This window comes from Pituophis catenifer, unplaced genomic scaffold, assembly GCF_029215685.1.
Source record: "Pituophis catenifer annectens isolate HBS135680 unplaced genomic scaffold, rPitCat1.0.hap2 SCAF_2, whole genome shotgun sequence".
NCBI lineage: Eukaryota > Metazoa > Chordata > Lepidosauria > Squamata > Colubridae > Pituophis > Pituophis catenifer.
In genome coordinates this window covers 127,733,210-127,753,996 of record NW_027256882.1, presented here as the reverse complement: position 1 = coordinate 127,753,996, position 20,787 = coordinate 127,733,210, and the positions used below count along the sequence as shown (strand labels likewise).

General features: G+C 36.5%; 1 protein-coding gene across 1 annotated transcript in view; it reads right to left on the bottom strand.

Moving 5' to 3' along the window:
- Positions 1 to 20,787, bottom strand: part of B3GNTL1 (UDP-GlcNAc:betaGal beta-1,3-N-acetylglucosaminyltransferase like 1) — a 146,706-nt gene that overhangs the window by 8,341 nt on the left and 117,578 nt on the right. The window contains exons 9-11 of the mRNA XM_070937479.1: positions 13,347 to 13,482; positions 4,271 to 4,339; positions 2,645 to 2,719 (exon numbers count right to left, since the gene is read on the bottom strand). Of these exons, the coding sequence (XP_070793580.1) occupies positions 2,645 to 2,719; positions 4,271 to 4,339; positions 13,347 to 13,482 (280 nt within the window). The remainder of the gene's footprint in view (positions 1 to 2,644; positions 2,720 to 4,270; positions 4,340 to 13,346; positions 13,483 to 20,787) is intronic.

Here is a 20,787-nt window from a genome sequence, read left to right as displayed (position 1 = left end):
GTATGGAACTGGCAAAATGGCTAGTGGGAAAGGGAAGGGATTGTACTGACAAGTAGCCAAAACAAATGACAGGTGAACACCCTTCAAGGAACTGGGACTTGGAAAAACACGCTTTCATGCCTTCATTTATTTTCCACTACTCTTCTACTTCTACTGTTGTCTATGTAACTGGCAAGGGAGGAAAGGCTGGTGACATAACAATGACTTGCCCTTGTGCAAAGATACATGGGACATCAGGCACTTCTTACAGGAAGTAAGCAAAGATATAGTTGTCAATTATTTTACAATGTTTTTACCGTTATCTAAAAGGTTTAAAATGGACAAAAAGGCTTATGATATGGAGCAAAATAAGACAATATGAAGTATAATTGTGCACTGATGATAAACATGTAATTACTAAAATGTATAAGCTTTTGCTGACACTTGAAAACTGGAAGAACAGGTTAAAGACTGTATGAGAACACAGGCTAAGAATTTTGGTTATAATATACAGATGGATCAATGGAAAATATGTGGTTAAAAGGGTTGAAATTTACATTATGTTGTGATATTAAAGAGATTGAATAAATTAATAGAAGAGTATGAAGAATATGAGAAGAATATGAGAAGAATAAACTACCTCCATTGCAAAAAAGACAATATTTATATTTATTGATGACTGGAAACCCCTTAGGCACCTTTTGAATAAAAATGAAAGAAAAAAAAAAGAGCTTGTGATTTATGGCTTTGATGATTAGATTGAACAAATTATAGAAAATATAATTGTACTTATAACTACTGTGAATAATGTCAGAAGCCACATCTTTGTATCTTTTTTCTTTTCTTTCCTATTTTTCTTTTAATTTTTTATTTTCTTGCAGATTTCTTTTAGATTTCTCTATTTTTTTTTTCTGTTTGTATTTCTTATTATATATCGTATTTTTCGGAGTATAAAACACTCCAAAGTATAAGACGCACCTAGTTTTTGGGGAGGAAAATAAGGAGGAAAAAATCTGTCTCTGCCTCCCAGCAATCTGCCTCCTTGCAGCAAACAGCCCGTTTCAGTTTCAGCACAGCCTGCTTAGCACAAGCAGCTGATTGTCAGTTGGATCGGCTTCAGCTGTTTCAGGCTGCAGGGATTGCCATAGCCTATTGCCGCCTCCACACGCCCCATTTTTGGCCTCTGCACACCCCATTTTACGCCCATTCTGATCCCCACTGACCGGAACGGGCAGAAAACGGGCATGCGGAGGTGGCAATAGACTATGGCAATCCCTGCAGCCTGAAACAGCTGATTGTCAGGAGGCTGATCCAACAGACACTCAGATGCTTGTGCTAATCAGGCTGTGCTGAAGTTGAAACTGAAACAGGCTGTTTGCTGTAAGGAGGCAAATTGCTGGGAGGCAGAGGCCAAAGGGTGGGGGCTGGCGGGTGGGCAGGGCTACATTCAGTATATAAGATGTACCCTAATTTTCAGCCTCTTTTTTTGGGGGGGGAGTGTGTTTTATACTCCAAAAAATACGGTATTAACCTGCATTTGTTTATCTTTTTTTTATGTTTTAGCTGTCTGGCCATCCATGCACCCATCCATCCATCCATGTGTGCATGCATCCATCTATCTAATCTTTCTCTCTCTTTCTCTGAAAGATCTCACTGGAAGAGTCATTTTGATACTATCTATTGATCCCTCTCTATTGCCAGAGTTGATGAAATTATGCTTGCCAATATCAATTGAAAAATATATTTATCAGTTATAGGTACACTATCCAGGAGTCAACACTATATTTATTTATTTCTGTGGCCCTCCATCTCAACCAGTATCTCTGGCTATTTAGTGCTGAGGTGCAGTCCTTGGCTGGCCAAACTTTGTACTGATTTTGCCTGCTAATGAAACAAGCCCTATTTTCAGGTTCCAAATAGAAGAATAGCTTAGATAAAGCAAAAAAGATTACTGTCTCTGACATACATGCAAAGAAATAACAGAAGTGTTACTAGTTAAATAAACAACTGAAGAGAAAATTAAGATACCACGTGCTTAATTAAAGAGACTGCATAATCATTTCCAATTTTGATTCAACAAAAAGAAACCACACAGGTTAAATTACACTCTTAGTCCATGCTTACACTGACTTGGATGTCTTCTTTTTTAGCATCTTTAATATATGTAGAAACTTGACACATCTCTTCACAAGATAAGGGATTTATTAAAATAAGCTTGATGCTCCGGCTTTACTTTTAATAAAGTAAAGAGCAAGAGCTAGTAAGGTAGGAAAGTACCAGTAAATCTAGAAACAAAGAATTTTGCTAAAGTGAGCACCAGATACCTTGAAACTACCTTGAAAATAAATAACAAATGATCAGAATTCTTTATATACAATAATAGATGCAGTTTTATATAAATAATTACAGAATTACAAACATTAAAATTGTGTACTTTGACTTCAGTGAGCACAATTATAAGGTAAGGCTGTGGGTGGGTCAAATCATCAAGAAGAATTCTGAATATGTGGCCATCCCCAAATCAGTCCATATTTTGGTCCTTTCCTTAAAAACCTGTTCTAATTTTGGATAAGGAAAGGCATGATCACAATAATCATTTAAAATATACTTTCGTACTGTGGCAAAAATTGTAGATTTCACATACTTGACTTAAAATTGTACTTACCAATTTCACACAAATAATTAAAGGTGGGGAAGCTTCTTTGAAATGAAGAACTGGAATTCTGGGTTTGGAAGTTTCCTGAACAGAAATCAGTACATTTCCTGGTCAGTTTGATGTACTATAGCTCTTCCTTTGAGCTTATTACAATGAAAAGCATAGTTTCTGAAATAGTTCTGTGGTTGCCAGTTTTCCTTTATACTGCTTCCTTGTTAGCATGTGGTTAACCAAATCTCCTTTTTTCCACTCATGGCTTTTACATCATTATCCTGTTGCAAAATACCTAGTTTTGGAAATTCCATTATGGGGTATGAATTTGCAAAAATACTGAACTTGATCAATGCATGGCCTGGACGCAGAAGGTAATCCTTTTCCCCGTTTTGTCTCTAGAAAAGACAATTGAAAGGAAGAGATCCTTCTCTTCCTGTAATATTGCCACCTAACTGCCTAAGGTTAAGAGGCTGGCTTCCAAGGAGAAATTGCCTTCCTTCACAATACCTCTTGTAGAACGCCTTTCATTCCACTCTACATTATTTCTCAAATCAAATGACAACCCAATTTCCTTTAATGTTGCTTTGGCCTCTGAATAGGATCATAAAGTCCTACACTCCTCCTGGAACAGAATTCAGACTTTAGTCTCTGGAGCATTTTTTTATTGTCTATTTTTTTAGCATTGTAGAAGAAAATGGAATTTACAATACCCAATACCCAGTACCCAGTACCCAGTACCCAGTACCCAGTACCCTATTCTCTTCTCTTCTCTTCTCTTCTCTTCTCTTCTCTTCTCTTCTCTTCTCTTCTCTTCTCTTCTCTTCTATTCTCTTCTATTCTATTCTATTCTATTCTATTCTATTCTACATTGTTTTATTTCCATACATATATTCTTTTGGGGAGGAAAAAAACAGCAGGATGAAATTTTCAAGTAGGTGATGTTTTATTTGGAAACTTAAGTTTTGTTTTTCATTTGTTCTGAAGACTCCTTTCTCTTCTGCTTTATTTACGTATGTTTAAGATGACTGTGGTTTATAAGGAGAATAAAGAGTGCCAGCTAGTGGCCAAAACCCTTCTATGGTCAATTCATTTGATGCCATACCAAAATCACAGGGTTTTTTGTGAACCCATGCAGTAAATTGCATTAAGCCAATTGTTAACCTCAAACCAATTTTATATTACAAAGATGAACTATTTATAAAATATAAAACATGAAAAATAGGGCATAAAAACATGCTCTATAAAATGTAGTGTAGAATGTATCTGACATCTGGAAATTTTCTGAATCTGCCTCACTTTTGGAGTTTCTAGGATTAAGAATCAAAAACAAGTTTCCATTCTACTGTGTATTTCTGTATTTCCTGATTTGAGTCCAGATTTTGGATCCAAAAGGACAGCTTATAAATACATAAGGTGATCCATACAGCATCTAACAATAAACTCTAATTTGCATATTTAATTTCAATTTATATAGAAATTGTATGTCTGAATGAAATATGTTTTCCATAAGGAATATGTTAACACCTAATACATCTTCAATTCCAATATATTAACAGTGCTGCAGCTATGTGTTAACCATACTCACATAATGACAAGAACCATTTCACAAATAATAATAGCTAAACCAAAAAAATTACCAACCTTAGATTCTTCATATATGTAAAATCCTTTAGTGATTTTATTTTTATCCACATCACAAAAAGCAGTCACCTAAAGGGGAAAGGTAAGCAAAAAGAAATGGTCTGTTGCTCTATTGTTAAGGACATAAAGAACCTGTTGGTTGGGCTGTGTGCTATATATATGCAATTTAGCAGGCAGACCACTTATGCAGAGCTGTACTTTCCTTATTTTATTTGTTCAATTTATATAGCCACTCTTCCCACATACTGTATTTTGTGTAGGCTGTCTCATACAGCTTAAAATAGTAACAAATATAAGTAATCAAAATTATAACAGCAAAAAACCATTAAAACAATTAAAACCATAGTGTAGAACAAAGAATCACGCCTGACACAATTGGAAAAATTATATAATAAAAGATACATTAACTTATAAAATGTCAACAAATCTTGTTTATATACACAGACACACCCACACACATCTATATAGTCCTCATTTAGTGACCAAAATTGGGACTGATAAGTTGGTCATTAAATGAAGCAATTAGTAAGTGAAATCAAAACTGTGCTTATGATCTTATTTCAGCTCTCCTTTGCTTTATAGACCTGTGAAGGTCATAAATGCAAGGATTGGTCATAAAGTTACTTTTTCATCAATGTTGTAACTCCAAACAATCAACAACAAAGGCAATTGCTAAATGAGGACCCACACACACATACCCCACACATATCTTATGGGACTTGAGATCAGTTTGAGCTGTTATCTACATACAGGATTTTTCATTTCATTTACAAAATGAACATTACAACAAAAATTGCAAAATATGTGATTAATATAATAATATACTGTATTTTCCGGCATATAAGACGACTTTTTAACACATGAAAATCTTCTCAAAAGTCGGGGGTCGTCTTATACGCCGGGTGTCATTCTCCTGTAACCAGGCAGACCAGCCCGAAAGGCTCTGACGAGCCTTAAATGGCTCTGACGGTCCCAGCTCTGACGGTCGATCCCAGCTCTGACGATCCCAGCTGAGTTCCCTGCAACTCAGCTGGGATCGCCAGAAACCATGTAAAAGGAAAAAAGTTTTTTCCCTTTTACTCTGACGATCCAAACTCTGACGATCCCAGCTGAGTTCCCTGCAACTCAGATGGGATGGCCAGAGCCATGTAAAAGGGAAAAAGTTTTCCCCCTCCAGCTTGCTTACCTCAGCTGCTAGTCGCAACGCTTGCCTTGCTTCGCTTGCCTGAATCTATTCCATCAGCAAGCAACTCCCTGCCTGCAATCAAGCAAGCAGGGAGTTGTGGACTTCAACTCCCAGAATTCCTCAGCCAGCAAAGCAAAGCTGGCTGAGGAATTCTGGGAGTTGAAGTCTACAAGTCTTAAAGTTGCCAAGGTTGGAGACCCCTGTTCTATTGGGTAAGTTTTTTTCCCCTTTGGGAGCTTTAAAAAAAATAGTCAATTGGGTTTTTTTTAGTTGTTCTTTTTTAGACCTAGCCATTTAAAGTTCAGGAAGTTTTAAATGTAGCTTTCATATAAAAATAAAAATAAAATAAAATAAAATAAAATAATATTTGTGCAGCTTTCTGAGATTTAGTGTGTTTCTGTAGTGATTCACTCTAACTACACAAACACACAAAATCTCACAAAGCTGTATGTGGAATTTTGTGTGTGTAAAGTGTGAAAGTTGTTTTTTTGGACTTTTTGTGGCTGTGTGAGGTTCCTGCTTGTTGCAGGGGCCATTTTGGGTCTAGCACAGCTGCTTTTACATTGTGGGTGAGCCAGTTGTGTTGTGTTGTGTGTGTTTAGAGTGTGAAAGTTTTTTGGGGGGGGCTTTTTGTGGCTGTGTGAGGTTCCTGCTTGTTGCAGGGGCCATTTTGGGACTAGCACAGCTGCTTTTACATTGTGGGTGAGCCAGTTGTGTTGTGTGTGTGTAGAGTGTGAAAGTTTTTTGGGGGGGCTTTTTGTGGCTGTGTGAGGTTCCTGCTTGTTGCAGGGGCCATTTTGGGACTAGCACAGCTGCTTTTACATTGTAGGTGAGCCAGTTGTGTTGTGTGTGTGTAGAGTGTGAAAGTTTTTTGGGAGGGCTTTTTGTGGCTGTGTAAGGTTCCTGCTTGTTGCAGGGGCCATTTTGGGACTAGCACAGCTGTTTTTACATTGTAGGTGAGCCAGTTGATGTTTTTTAATTTTTATTTGGTGTGCATTGGAAGAGGGGTAGTCTTATATGGCGAGTATAGCTCAAACCCTATATTTTAACAGGAAAAGTTGGGGGTCGTCTTATACGCCCAGTCGTCTTATACGCCGGAAAATACGGTAGATGTGATATGATAATGATATAACTAATATAATGTGATATCATAATATAATATACAGTATGGAGAGAGAGAGAGAGAGAGAGAGAGAGAGAGAGAGAGAGAGAGGGAGGGAGGGAGGGAGGGAGGGAGAACAAACAGGATAAAGGCAACATGGATTTTATTATCAGAAATGCTACATGTCTATTTTTAAAGTTTTTTTTTTTTACTTTAGATCACTGAAAATACTGAAGAAACTGATTAATAATTCAGATACCATTACAGCAATAACAAGCAATCTCAGATACTTTCTATACTAACATATATCCACATGGATGGCCCTCACCTTTATTTATTTTTGTACCATCATTATTTACGTTTTAATGAAATAATTAAAAAAGTAGAAGTGGTATGCATCCAAAAACAGGAAACAAATGTGTGCCTAATTGTTTATGCAATCAGAAGAAGTCTGGTCTTCTAGGATACTCTTATGAACTACTTACCTTAGAATATCACTTCTAAACTCATTTTTAGAATATCGCAATTAACAATTTTTTTAAACTTCTCCCCATTAACAGGCCCTTGTGCCTGCAGTTATATGATTTACATAAAATACCTCACAAAACAATCTTAGGTACAAAATGCCCATAAATTATTACTTTTTATTAGGGATACTAGTAACGAAAATACAAACTATCATATAGTTTATCCTTTAAAAATAAATAGTCTTTGTAATGAAGGGAAAATAGTGCAATTTTTGCTGTATTAGTACAGTCTCCTTAAGCTCATTACATGACATTCTAACTCAGTATTTAGCAGCACCTTCTTGATTGTGTTTCCCTGCAGCAAAATGTTTTAGATTGGAATATAATTGCAGGTCTCTTGAATCATGTTCTTCTGCAACTACAAGGCCATCATCTATCGATCGCTTTCTCAGAAATGTATTATGAATCTGACCACATGCACAGATTTCCAAGGGCAAAGGAGCATTTCTTCAGTAAAGAACTTTGGGCAATGGAAACTCATCCTCCTTGCATTGAACAACCCTCTTAAATTTATGGCTAGTCTAAGGAGTAGAAAGAAAGAATGAAGGAAAAGTGCCAATTTCTGCACGTACCCAGCCCATATCATTGAGATATACAAGCCAAAAAGATTCCAAAATAGCAGGACAAATAATTCTAACGATGCAAATGTAACACAGCAAGCCTTTGTTCTCTGTTCTGCCTTAATACAATTGACATTGGAGATGCACTTCAAGTGGGTCTTGCACACAGTCATATTCTGAAATTTCTCAAGACAGTAAGCACAAATAAAGGAATCCAAACTACAAAGGAAGGGATTCTTTCTTTTGCTTTATCATAGAAAAGCAAGAAAGAACCAAATAAGTTTTTTTAAAAAAATTATTTTTAAGGCTAAGATATTTGAAATCATTATGTCAGCAATATATTAAGGAATATGATGATGCTTTGTTTTGCAAGGGCAATTTCCTGAATTTCCACATCTTTATATATCACTCTTTCTTCCCCTTTTCAAATGAAGTTCAATAAAATATGGGCATATATATGAGGCTGTTTGCATAAGTGAATGTATTTCAACATGTAACTTATAATAGGTGAATGGTGATAAAATAGCAGCTTTCCTGACATATTTTATGATATCTGAACTAGAATAGCTTATATTTATTATTTCTTTAAACTCAAAACTTTAACTATTTAGTTGCGTAAGATTTTCTGGACAGAAAACTGTACAAAGTTCCACATTTTCACATGTGATTGTGGCAGTACCATTTGTTCAACTGAAGGATAGAATTTTTCTTTTCCTTTTTTTTTTCTTTTCTCATTAAAATTGCTTTTGCAACTTGAATGGCAGAATGAAGTCATAAAAGTAACTCTAACATTCATGATACTGAACCTGGATAGACAAGCATAAAGAAAGCAGACCTTTAAGCATCCCATAAAAGATTGGTTTTCTACAGCTGCAAGCTCAAAATGAATTGGATGCTTTTTTTAAAACAAAAAAGGTCTGTTCGGCTTCAGTCTTGCAGAAATACTACAACCATCCTCTGTCAATCCCTTGAATTTGAAAAAAAGATACAGTTAGGAACCCAGTTTCTTAAAACTATTCAGAATGGCAACCATAACAGAATGGCTGTTGTTCCAATAGGGTGGTCCTTGAAATGTTATCAACTTTCTAAAAAATAGATTCCTAAGTCTTGTCCTAACATTTGAGAAGCAAACATGTAACTCAATGAGTCAGATATTGCTGTTTTCCAGAGTACCAAAAACAGTAGCACATAACCCTCTCACATGTATTTTAGTAGACAAACCTTTTCAGTTGGCTCCTTACTGTACATACACATTTACATGCAATGTGGGAGATATTCTGGAATCCTCTGGGAAAGCTTGTGCAGGCTTGGATAAATCTTAGAAAAGAGAAGATCTTTTTCTTGGGTATCTGGGAGTAGGGTCTGTCCAAGCACTGGGCTACTCACTCAGAACTATGGGAGAAAGTTATGCAAAATTCCTATTGGAGAACCAGAATAAGACCAACTGAAAGCAGGAAATTTGTAAAAGGAAGGACGGGAAAGAAGGAAGGAGAAGAAGAGTGGAAGAGATTATGAAAATACAAATACAAATACAGAAATACTTGTTCAGCAAATATATATGCATAATACTCATTTACCCTTTCAAAAAACAAATCCCTTTAAAGCTAGGAATTTAAACCTAAACTCCTTGGATTTTCCTTTCAGAGAATTACAGGGAGGAGTCATTTAGGACATCAAATCCAATATCCTACTAAGGATAGCAATCTGAATTAGAGCATCCCTTGTAGATAGCTGAACAGCTTTCTATGAAAACATCCAATGAAGACAATCCTTCATCTTCCTAGATAACTGCTGGCTGCCAGCAGTTTGGCAGTTCGATTCTCACTGACTCAAGGTTGACTCAGCCTTCCATCCTTCCGAAGTCGGTAAAATGAGGACCCAGATTGTTGGGGGCAAGATGCTGATTCTGTAAAACACTTAGAGAGGGCTGTAAAGCACTGTGAAGTGGTATATAAGCCTAAATGCTATTGCTGTGCTATTGCTATTTATCATACTGGTTGGACATTTTCCCTAATATTTCCCTTTGTTTCTCCTTTTGTTTTGAACAAAACAGAATAGTGTGAAGGTTTTCTTTTCTGTGGTTTGGAAACTACTGGTAGAACCTACAATTAAATTTTCTTTTTTTAACCCAAATGTCACTTGATTTTTTATTTTTTTTTTAATTTGATTTATATGCCGCCCTTCTCCGAAGACTCAGGGCAGCTTACAATGTGCTCAGCAATAGCCTTCATCCTTTTGTATATTTATACAAAGTCAGCTTATTGCCACCACAAACTGGGTCCTCATTTCACCTACCTTAGAAAGGATGGAAAGCTGAGTCAACCTTGAGCCTTGGCGAGATTCGAACCCTGCAGTAATTGCAGGCAGCTGGTCTTAATAAGCTTAATAACAGGGTGCCTTAAACCCCTGTACTACCAAGGCTCTCTTTACATTAAGTCAGTGACCGACTACAACTCTAAGATTCTTTCCATGCATGATACTTCCAAACCAAGTACCACCTATCTTGTATCTGACTTTTTTTCCCCACTAACAAATTATCAAAATTAGCAAGTAGCTATTGCTGGTGAAACCAGATGATAGCCAGTTAGTTAGTAGATCAGACCTATTAGTTTATGGAAACAATTCCAAACAAGCCAAACATATGTTAGAAATGAGTTCTGTTGCTATAAGCTCCGCTTCGCCATATTTCCAATGATACGTGTTTTGGTGTTCTCTAGATGTTTGGCTCTCCAAAACTCAGAACCCATTGCCATTGGCCATACTAGTTAGGATTAAGACAATATGAAATCAAAATCAATTGGAAGGCATCTAGTTACTCTTCCTAGTCAATGGAAAATAGGCAATTTCCTTTGCCAGTAACATATACTATAGAAGAACATCATGGAATTCAGGAATTCAGGAATTCAGGAATTCAGGAATTCAGGAATTCAGGAAGGAAGGAAGGAAGGAAGGAAGGAAGGAAGGAAGGAAGGAAGGAAGGAAGGAACCTTGCCCCATCTAATTTATAGTCTCTATTTCAAGAGATGAAGGGAAGATGGTAATAAGAGCAAGAATGATAAAACATATTTAGGTATTTTAAGGAATAGAAAGTTTGGGGAATAAAGAAAAGTAAGTTTAGTAGTCTCTGCTGCTTGGAGGAAGAAAAGTGGTTTTGTGCACCTATTCTGAGAAGAAATTTTAGGCTTAAAGCTGCAGCATATATGGTTGAATATTGTGAAGTGTTACTACCACTTTATATTTCTTTGGTAAGACCACACTTGGAATATTTTGTCCAGTTTTAGTCACGACAACACAAAAAAGGTGCTGACATTCTAGAAAGAGTTCAGAGAAGAGCAACAAAGATGATTAGGGGACTGAGGCAAAAACATATGAACAGTTGCAGGAACTGGGTATGTCTAGTCTAATGAAAAGACAGACTAGGGGTGACATGATAGTAGCTTTCCAATATTTAAGGGGCTGTCAGAGAAGAAAAGGAGAGAACGTCAATCTATTCTCCAAAGCACCTGAGGGCAAGACAAGAAGTAATGGATGGAAATTTATCAGGAGAGATCTAATCACTAAGGAGAAATTTCTGACAGTGACAACAATTAATTAGTGGAAATGACTTGCCTCCTTTAAGAAAAGATTGGATCAGTGGTGGGTTGCCCCCAGTTCGCACCGGTTCTATAGAACCGGTAGTAAAAACGGTGGGAGGCTCCGCCTATCGACCCGACATCATCAGAACGCCTCTGCGCATGCGCAGAAGCTTCTGCGCTTGTGCAGAAGAGCACCCGTACGGCCCCATTGCGAACCAGTAGTAAAGGTAAGTAGAACCCACCCCTGGATTGGATGGTCATTTATCTGACATGGTATGGGTCTCCTGCTTGAGCAGGGAGTTGGACTACAAGACCTCTATGGTCCCTTCCACTCTGTTATTCTGTGTTCTGTATTTCTACCATGTCCTGGATTTTTCTGATAATTTAGTACTCTGCTGATATCTTAGCTAAAAAGCTACAAGGAAAACATTCTACTAATATCAATCAGTAAATCAAGACCAAGTACACTCTCTTGAAATCAACCGTAATTTAGGAAAGTGGGGGAGGCAAAAGCATCTTTTCTCAGATCGTTTCAAAATAATACTCTGTACTGACTGGGTTAATATTTCCAGCTGTTTTTTCAATTGCCTAGCAAGGCAAAAAAGAAATAACTTTAATTGCAACCTTGATATTCTGGCCCACAGTGTTGCCAAAGCAAATGTTATGCAAAGGTCAGCTTAGAAGAATCTGAGCATCTCAGCTAATTACAGCCACACCAGTAATAAGAAAGGTTTTGCTATTCTGCAATACAGTAAAGAAAAAGGCTGACTTGGCTGATGGTGAAACTCCAAGAATAATTCTATTCTTACAACGCTACCTCTGTTAATTTATGGTAATTTTGGGTTTCGGGTCTGCATTATTATAAAATACACAACAACTTATCAGGAATCACCAAATCCACTGCAAACCAGGAAACAAAGAAAACTGCCTTGATTCATACTAGTGGTCACTTGCAACTGATCAGTAAAAAGCTTCACAAACAACAAACTGCAAAGGAAATTTCAGGGACCGATTGCTGTTTTTCATTTCTGAAGTCTCTTTCCTCGATTGAAGTCTGAAACCCTACCCTACTGCCCACCACTCTGAAACAATTTCATCACGTGAAAACCATGATAAATGAAAGCAGTCAGGGGATTTTCCAAAGCACGTTGCACAACAATAGAAGAAAATGATGAAATTTCCATAGCAACAAACAATTTTGCAAACTGCACTCCAGTGATTAAGATGACTCAACATTTTGGAGTAGAAAACCCTGTCAGCTATAGTATAAAAGAAATAATCATCTGCATGTGTCCAGCAGTCAAGCTGCTCTTATGGACAATAATCTGTTTACTGTTTTATTTACAGTCAAAGAAGGGGGTCTTAAACTACTCAGTAAGATTCATAAACCTGAGTTTGTATGCAACACTTGTGGAATGTAAGACAAAATGCTAATCAAACCAACATTTTTCTTTTCCTGTACTAAGACAATGGTCTTTCCTGTGCAAAAGCATGACATCTCATCATTTGAATGGCAGCTATTTTGAACCACCTTGGATATATATAAAGGTAGAATAGAAATATCTCTCTGTATCCGTTTATTTCTTAACAAATCACCTTCTTCCATACACTGCCTTAGGACACAGAGTAGCTTTCAAGAGCTATTATTTATCATTTAATTACCATATAGCTAATACAATAAAGTATGGAATAAATAAAATATAATTAACAGCCTTTTTTCTCAACTCATAATACATCACTATTTTTCTCAAAGAAGATGAAGCAATCAGTGAAACAAATGGCAACTAATGTATAATGTTACAGCATTCAAAATTTTCACATGCTCTACAGATGTTCCTCTTAAACTATTTTCTGGACAATATTTGGTAAGTAATAACCAGCCAGCATATTCAGTTATCTAATTTATTATCAGTATAAATTTTGTGTTCAACACTCTGAGGTTCAGTTTTGTATGTGCATTTGTAGTATGTATTACAAATACAACATTTTGAAATAAAAATGAATAAAAAACAATAATCCATGTTTCATACAAATACATGGAGAGAATGGTTCTGAAAATACATGTCAACAAGAATGAGTGTTTATTGAAGTAATTGCCCACTTGTAAAATATTTGTTCAAACTTACTTTGTTCTGATTAGCTGGAGATAAACTTCTAAAAAGTTTTCTGCCCTGTTTGCCAGCATTCCAAATGGTGAAGGATGTCCAATTACTAAGAATTCTCTCCTCCAGAAACAAAACTCGGTGTGTCCAGATGGTTTCCCTGAGAATCGTACAAAACAAGAAGAAGGGGAAAAAAACAAGATTCAACATTATTTCGACACAGTGTAGTCCAAAAAAAGGCTCAAAGAGACAGCAGGTTAGAATCACTGAAGACTTAGGAGGTCTTATATATTTCTAAAATATAATGTTGTCAAAAGAGTTGGAATCTGCCAAAGAAGAAATATTCTGCTGTGCTATTAAATGAAGTATGAGTGGATAGTAACACTCTTAAAACGTATCTCAGGAAATTTTTAGATCATGCTGTTTCAAATGTAATTTTGCAATAAAAGACAACATAAATACCCATTTTCCCCAGAAAATAAGACCCGGTCTTATTTTCTTTTGCGCTCCAAAATAAACTCTAGGGCTTATTTTTGGGTGATGACTTTTTTCCCATGTATCGGAGGCCCACTTCTTTTGCTCGTTCACGGCGGGCCAGGAGGCTGTGTGGCATCCCAGTGCAGCACCGCAAGCCAAAGGGATGGAGCTACCCCATGCACCATACACTGGCTTACCTCAGGGCCCCTGCAACCAGGTCACCTAAGCCCCAATACCTGCCTCACCAACGGCCCCATTCAGCAGGACCCCACCTGGCCACCAGCCCACTTCTGCTTGCTCGTAACCCCAATGGAACAGGAAGCCGAGCAATGCGCTGGTGCCGCGGCCACAAGACATCATTGGAGCATGTATGTCCTGGCTTCAGGGGCCCTGAGGTAAACCGGTGCAGGGAGAGTGGAGCAGCTCCACCCCACAACAACTCACCTTATGTCGGTGACACCATGAGCAACTAGAAAGAATGTGTGGATGACCAGCTTCACAGGTGCTTATGTAGGGCTTATTTTGGGCTTATATTAAATGCATGTGTAAAAACATGGTAGGTCTTATTTTTGGGAAAGCAGGGTACATGCTGTATGTGTGTGTGTGTTGTGTATGTATATGTATATGTAAGCAGAAAGTGGAACAACCTAAACTTCGCCTCACCAAAATTTGAAAATTGGGGAATTGGGCAGGTTTATTTTTTTCACTTGATGTAATGGTTATCCTCCTATTTAGATTGAATGCTGAAAATTATTTGCTTGTTACTTGCTATGGTTTTAATAATATTTTCTTTGTTTGTTTATATTTTATCATATGAAGATATAGTCAGAAGCATAATCAATGAAGTGCTTTACATTTACATCACTTTACAAGATTATCAGTCAAAATGTAAAGAGACAGAACCCTGTTAGACATGTAAAAAATATTGCATAAGGTTTTGCTGCCAATCACCAATATTACATTGTCACTTGAGTAGCTTCCCCTAATGTAGCACTTTTTGATATTTGACAATTTTTTTTTGCAATGTTCAAGAAACAAAACAGCATACTTTTTCACATTTGACAGTCTGAAATTTCAGTAGCATGGCAACAATGTTTGTAATCAATATTCTCAGCATATACTTCTGCATGACAATTTAAAATAATTTCCTTTTCTTGCTACAAACACTTGAAAGAAGAACAGAGACCTCTTTACAATAAATAAAATACTGACAATGTAAAAGCCAAAAACAATATGCAGCACATTTGAAAGTTCATTAGTGAAGTTGTGACCTTGGCATTACTGCTACTGCTACTGCTAAATTCTAAGTTTAATAATAAATTCCACAAACCAGCAGATGTCTTTTTATTCAAGTGCATTTTTATTCAAGTGTATTTTTATGTCTGAACTTTCAAAATAAAATTCCATTATGACATATATAAACATAAAATAACATAAGCAAATGCTTAGATCTATCTGAAATGTTGAATCCATATGGCTTTGGAACTGTAACAAGGAAACATCTGCAAAGGGAGAAAATGGATCAGGATTATCAATTTTAACTGCCCTCAACAAATTTGGGGGCAGATTTTTTTTTACATTTAGTTCCTTTCAACAAACTTAATAAAATCAGTTTTGTTTGGCTTTCAATAACTTTATTTTGTTTGGGCTCATTTCATACCATCTTAGAGACATCTTTATCATAATTACATTTTGTTTATTTTCTTAAGCAATCATTCCCATAATAAATGCAATATTTCAAAGTGATATTGTCTAGGGCAGGGGTGTCAAACTGGATTTCAACGGCCAGATCAGCATTATAGTTCCCTGTGGGCCCGGGGGGGGGGGGCAGGGAGTGGGGGAGGGATGGGACGGACACCTCCTGAAGCACCCTGCCAGCCAAAATGGGGCACAGGGGGCTGTATGGCCCCCTGTGCCCCATTTTCAGCCTGAACGGCGTCCTGCAGCACTTTACCGGCCAAAACAGGGCAGAGTTTACACAGTTTACACCAAATATTCCTTCATTATACTCAACTCAAATTTCCAAATCAAATTTAGCAATGATTGCTAATTGATAGATATAATAAATTAATTTCCAATCAAGTTAAAGGTTGCATACCAAAATTTCATGCTGGCTGTGGATACATTGATTACATAAACCTATAGATAGTCCTCAATGTATAACCAATTGAACCCAAAATTTCTGTTGCTAAGTGAGACAGCTGTTCAATGAATTTTGCCTCATTTTACGACCTTTCTTGCCACAGTTGTTAAGTGAATCACTGCAGTTGTTAAGTTAGTACCATGGGCTGATGAATGAATCTGGCTTCCCTATTGACTTTGTTTGTCAGAAAGTCACAAAAGATGATCACATGACCCCAGGACATTGCAACCTTCATAACTATGAGTCAGTTGTCAAACTTCTGAATTTTGTCATTATAACTTTGGTCACCAAATGAACTTTTGTAATTCAAAGACTATCCGTATTTAATAGCCGTAGCTTTCTTAATATATTTTTGTTTAATAAGATTTCATTTTTGGACCCTCAAGAATTAACTTATTTTGCAGCATATATCCAACTTTCCCCATTCTTGTACCCTCCCAGCTAGCATGGCTGTTGATTGTGCTAAACTGGAAACAAGGCGTTGTCGTGATCCTAACATGTCTACACTGACAGGTTAGTAGAAGCTATTTTATAATCTCTAGCTAGTTGATAAACTCTAATCAACAGTTTTCTGAATTGGCTTTTTAGTGAAATTCAGTATTTCTTTGGGCACATCTTTACTCCTACTGATTGAAATGGAAGATGGGGTCATTAAGCAAAGTTTTTCTGTCCTATGTCTAAATGTGTCCAATGTCCTATGAAGATTTGCCTAGCCTCAATGTATTGCTTTTCCAAAGTTACTGGACCCAGGCTAAAAAGGCCTTAACTATCACTGAAAGAGACTTACAGATATGGCTGGTGCTCTACCCAAATTTTCCTCCTGTTCTCCCTGACCAGATAGCTGAGATAATCTCTAAATTGTCATGGGCAAACTCTAAAACTGTAGAGTTGGAGGTGCCTGAACAGAGTTAGTTCAGGATTTCACAGTCTCTTTGTGTGATATAGGATTATACTATGTGATCTAGAGCAAATAACTAGTCATTAAATGCAATGATAGTACTAACAATGTGTTGAAAAAAAGACAACAGAATTACTTCGTCAACTGTAAGTTGTTTTAGAAATCCAACAAATTCATAGTAACGTTTAAAGTAAGATAAAAACAGAATACATAGAAAGGTGGAATTAACCTGAAGAGAATTATAGAAAGGAGAAAGAAGAGTACCTCCCTTGTTTCCTGAAATGTCTCTAAATGCCAAAAAGTTGGGATAAATAGTAAAAGAACATTTTTCTGATAATTGTTTGAAATCTTTCCAAAGGTTGTTCACAGATAGAATCAAAATGCTGGAAGGATAAAACAGAATTCTTAATGCCCCTACATTATAAAACTGAAACTTGTCTTGGATTATGAAATATGGTCTCCACTGGAAGCATCTGTAAGGAATGGAGAAGACAGTATTTCTATCACCATAAGAGCAACAATGACATGTCTAAGCTAGCTTACTTACTCTTGTCAAGATTCTTTGATTCTTAGCAGAAATTTCCTCATTGTTTAAAATTTAGTTCTGCCTTAACAAAAGATTGTGGCTTTTGCCAAACTCCTTGATGTGGGAAAATGGGAATTGGGACAAGACCAATAATCAAATTCTTTGACTGTCACCTACAGTAAAATTTGTGTAGTACTCTCCTCTCTAGAGACAAAAGTCTAAATATTATACTATCGGCTAGCCAAGCCTATTAAAAATTACTCCTTAGTAATTCAACTGTATTTAGTTCTCATTATTATCTGTTCAAGTGAATACCTGAACAATACTTTTAAGGTGCAATCTGCACCAAGCACCACTACTGCAGGCAAAAAGTAGCTAGAGCACAGACTAATAAAAAGGCTCTTCTCCCTGTGCCACAGTTCTAATCAGGATGGGAGCTGCCAGGGATGGCTCATTATCATGAAAATATAAACTCACTGTTCCCATAGAGAGTAGTTTCGCCCTTAAGGAATTGGGTTCCTGTACTGAAGCCTAAATGAGGTGAGGTAAGGAAGAAAATATGTATCTAAATTTGCACTCTGGCCCTCACATGCTCTTTTCTGCAAGGGTTAAGCCAGAAAGTCTGTACCATGAAGCTTTATCTTGGGAATATTTTCGTAGCTTCAGGTTGTGTCATAAGGACAAACAGTGGGTGGATTTTCAGATCATGTAGAGAAGTGTGTGACTGAGCCTTCAGGCTAATTACATGATAATTACAGATGTGAGTTCTGTGAAAACCTGTAATGAGTGCAACTTAATGTTACTAATATTGATAAAATATGTTGCTTAAGGAGTGTCAAAAGACAGAGATGATTTGGGGGAAAACCCTTAGGGTTTCCGGTTCACCTAGGTTGTCTTGTACACGGAGAGCTGTTCCCAAGGCCAGTAGCTGGGATTCCTGGCTTGGGGGATAAGGGAATGCCATTTTCCCAGACTCCCAGAGCCAACACAGGTGCAAGGAACTGCAGCAACTTGCAAGCAGCAATTAAGGAACTGTTCGAAACAATATGAAACTAAAAGCAGTTCTTAAAAAGTTACATAAACCACCCCCAGAGAAGATTCTCACTGGTTAATTTCAATTTTCACACGAATTTCATAGCTAGAAGCCATAGCAGTGTGTCACGAGGACCAGTTGGTGTGCCAAACTGGGGCACCACAGCTCATAATCTTGATGCAAAGTAACTTTAAATTATGCTAAAAGGATAAGATACTCTTTGCAAAGCCCTGAAATTCTTGTATTCTTCTAATAATTTTGATGATCAGAACCTAACCAGGCAGATCAGAACACACTTTTACTATATTTCTGTTGGTTTATTACACTGACTTTTTGTAGTGAAATCACATCAAAATTAAAAATATGAATATCACACACACCCCATTTTATAAATGGAACTGGAAAAAATAAGGGCATATGCCCAATCAAATCTTTTTACTAACAAAATACTCAAAAGCAGTTAGGAATGAAATGCAAAAAAGGGGAATTAAATCTTTTCTTGAGATTACTAATAAAATAAAAACTCTCTCAACAAAGTAAAAAAGACCTTTTAAAATGGCGATTGCCGAAATTGGAGCAGGAAAGCTGAAAAGGGAAAGTCCTTCCGTTTCTTATTAAGTCACAAAGTAGCAGAATAAATGCTCCTGGCTACATTTGAAGGGATATGAGCTGGACCTGTGATCCTGAATCGCAAGTATCTCACTTATTTTATAATAATTATTGAAGAAGGAAAAGGAAAAGGAAAAAAGAATCTTTAAAAATGGCGATTGCCGAGGCTTGAGAAGGGGCTGAAAGGGAGAGTCCTTCCATTTCCTATTGAGATACAAAGTAGCGGAATAAATACTTTTGGCTACATTTGAAAATAATGCTCTACTTTTGTGTTTTTCTCTTCCTGGAGATCTGATATTGATCTTGGTTGGAAAGAAGTTTTTTTTTCTCTGTTGCCTCTCTTTTCTTTTTTTTTAAAATAGTTTGTCTGTGCTGAAATATGGCATTAAAGCCGGACAAACAAGCAATGGGGGGGATTCCCCCATTAATAAATTACGTGAACAAGTTTTAAAGCTCCAGTCTCAGAAAACTGATTTTAATATAATTGAATTTCTTTTGGAGATTGTAAGAAGGGATGAGATTGTGAATCAGAACTTTGAAAAATTTAAGCAGGAAATTAAAGAATTAGTGCAATTAAAGTTTGATACTCTGGATCGAAAGATTATAAAAATGGCTGATGGCTTTGCAGAATTTATGATCAAGTTGCATGAAAATACTAACTTATTAGAGTCTAAAGTGGAAGAAATTGAGGACAATTTGGTCAATAGAATACAAAAAATTGAAAATGATTTGACAAACATTCAAGACAATAGTTCAGAAGAAAAACCTAAAATGAACAAAAGACTTGTAATGCAGAAAATATACAACAACGGATTGAAAGAGAAGTTTTAAAGATGCAATATAATTTTACTGAATATGCAATTAGACTGAGAGGTTTGCAGGAAAATAACAGAGATGATTTAAGGAAAATATCTTCTGAATTTCTGGCTGGGATTTTAAAGGTTCAACCTGAGGAGGTGTTTTGTAGGATTGACAGAGTTTACAGAATAAACTCCTGGATTGCAAAGCAAAGGCAATTGCCTAGAGATGTGGTGATTTATTTTACAGATAAAGAAATTAGGAATAATATTTTGCAAAATTCCTTCAATTCTACTTTGCAATTGTATGGAAGAAAGATATGGATCTACAAAGAGCTCCCCCCCCAAGATGTTAACGGAAAGGAAGAAATTTGGTTTTCTGGTGACTGAGTTAAAAAACAGAAATATTTCATTTAGGTGGGATGCCCCAGTTGGTATGATATTGAGATATCAAGGAGAAAGATACCAACTAGATACTGTTGAAAAAGCGGAAGAATTTTATCAAAAAATTTTGAAAATGAACTTAACATCTTTAGGCACAATACAGGATAAGCAGAAGGAGTTGGAAATAAAGGGAAAATATCGAATTACAGAGGTTGCGGTAGACAAATTGCCTTTGGATTCTTTAGATACCCCAGCTGGATTATTTACAAATATGAGAGAAGCGGCATCTGACTTCAACGTGATGATTCACCAAGTCAAAGACAAGTATGGAAATCAATTAGCTGACATACAATTGGCAAAAAAGAAATATGAGATACAAAAACAAAACCAACAAGATCAACTTATAAAGCAGAATGAAAACCGATCAGTTGATATACAACTTGTAGAAAGGAAAACTGGACGGAAATTAAACCCACAAAAAGAAAAGAAAAAAAGAAATAGGTCTCACAAAAACAGAAATTTCTAAATTAAGCAACAGTGAAGCCAGTGATTTAAAAAAAAAAATGAATGAATATGTAAAAAGATAGTGGAGGCGAAG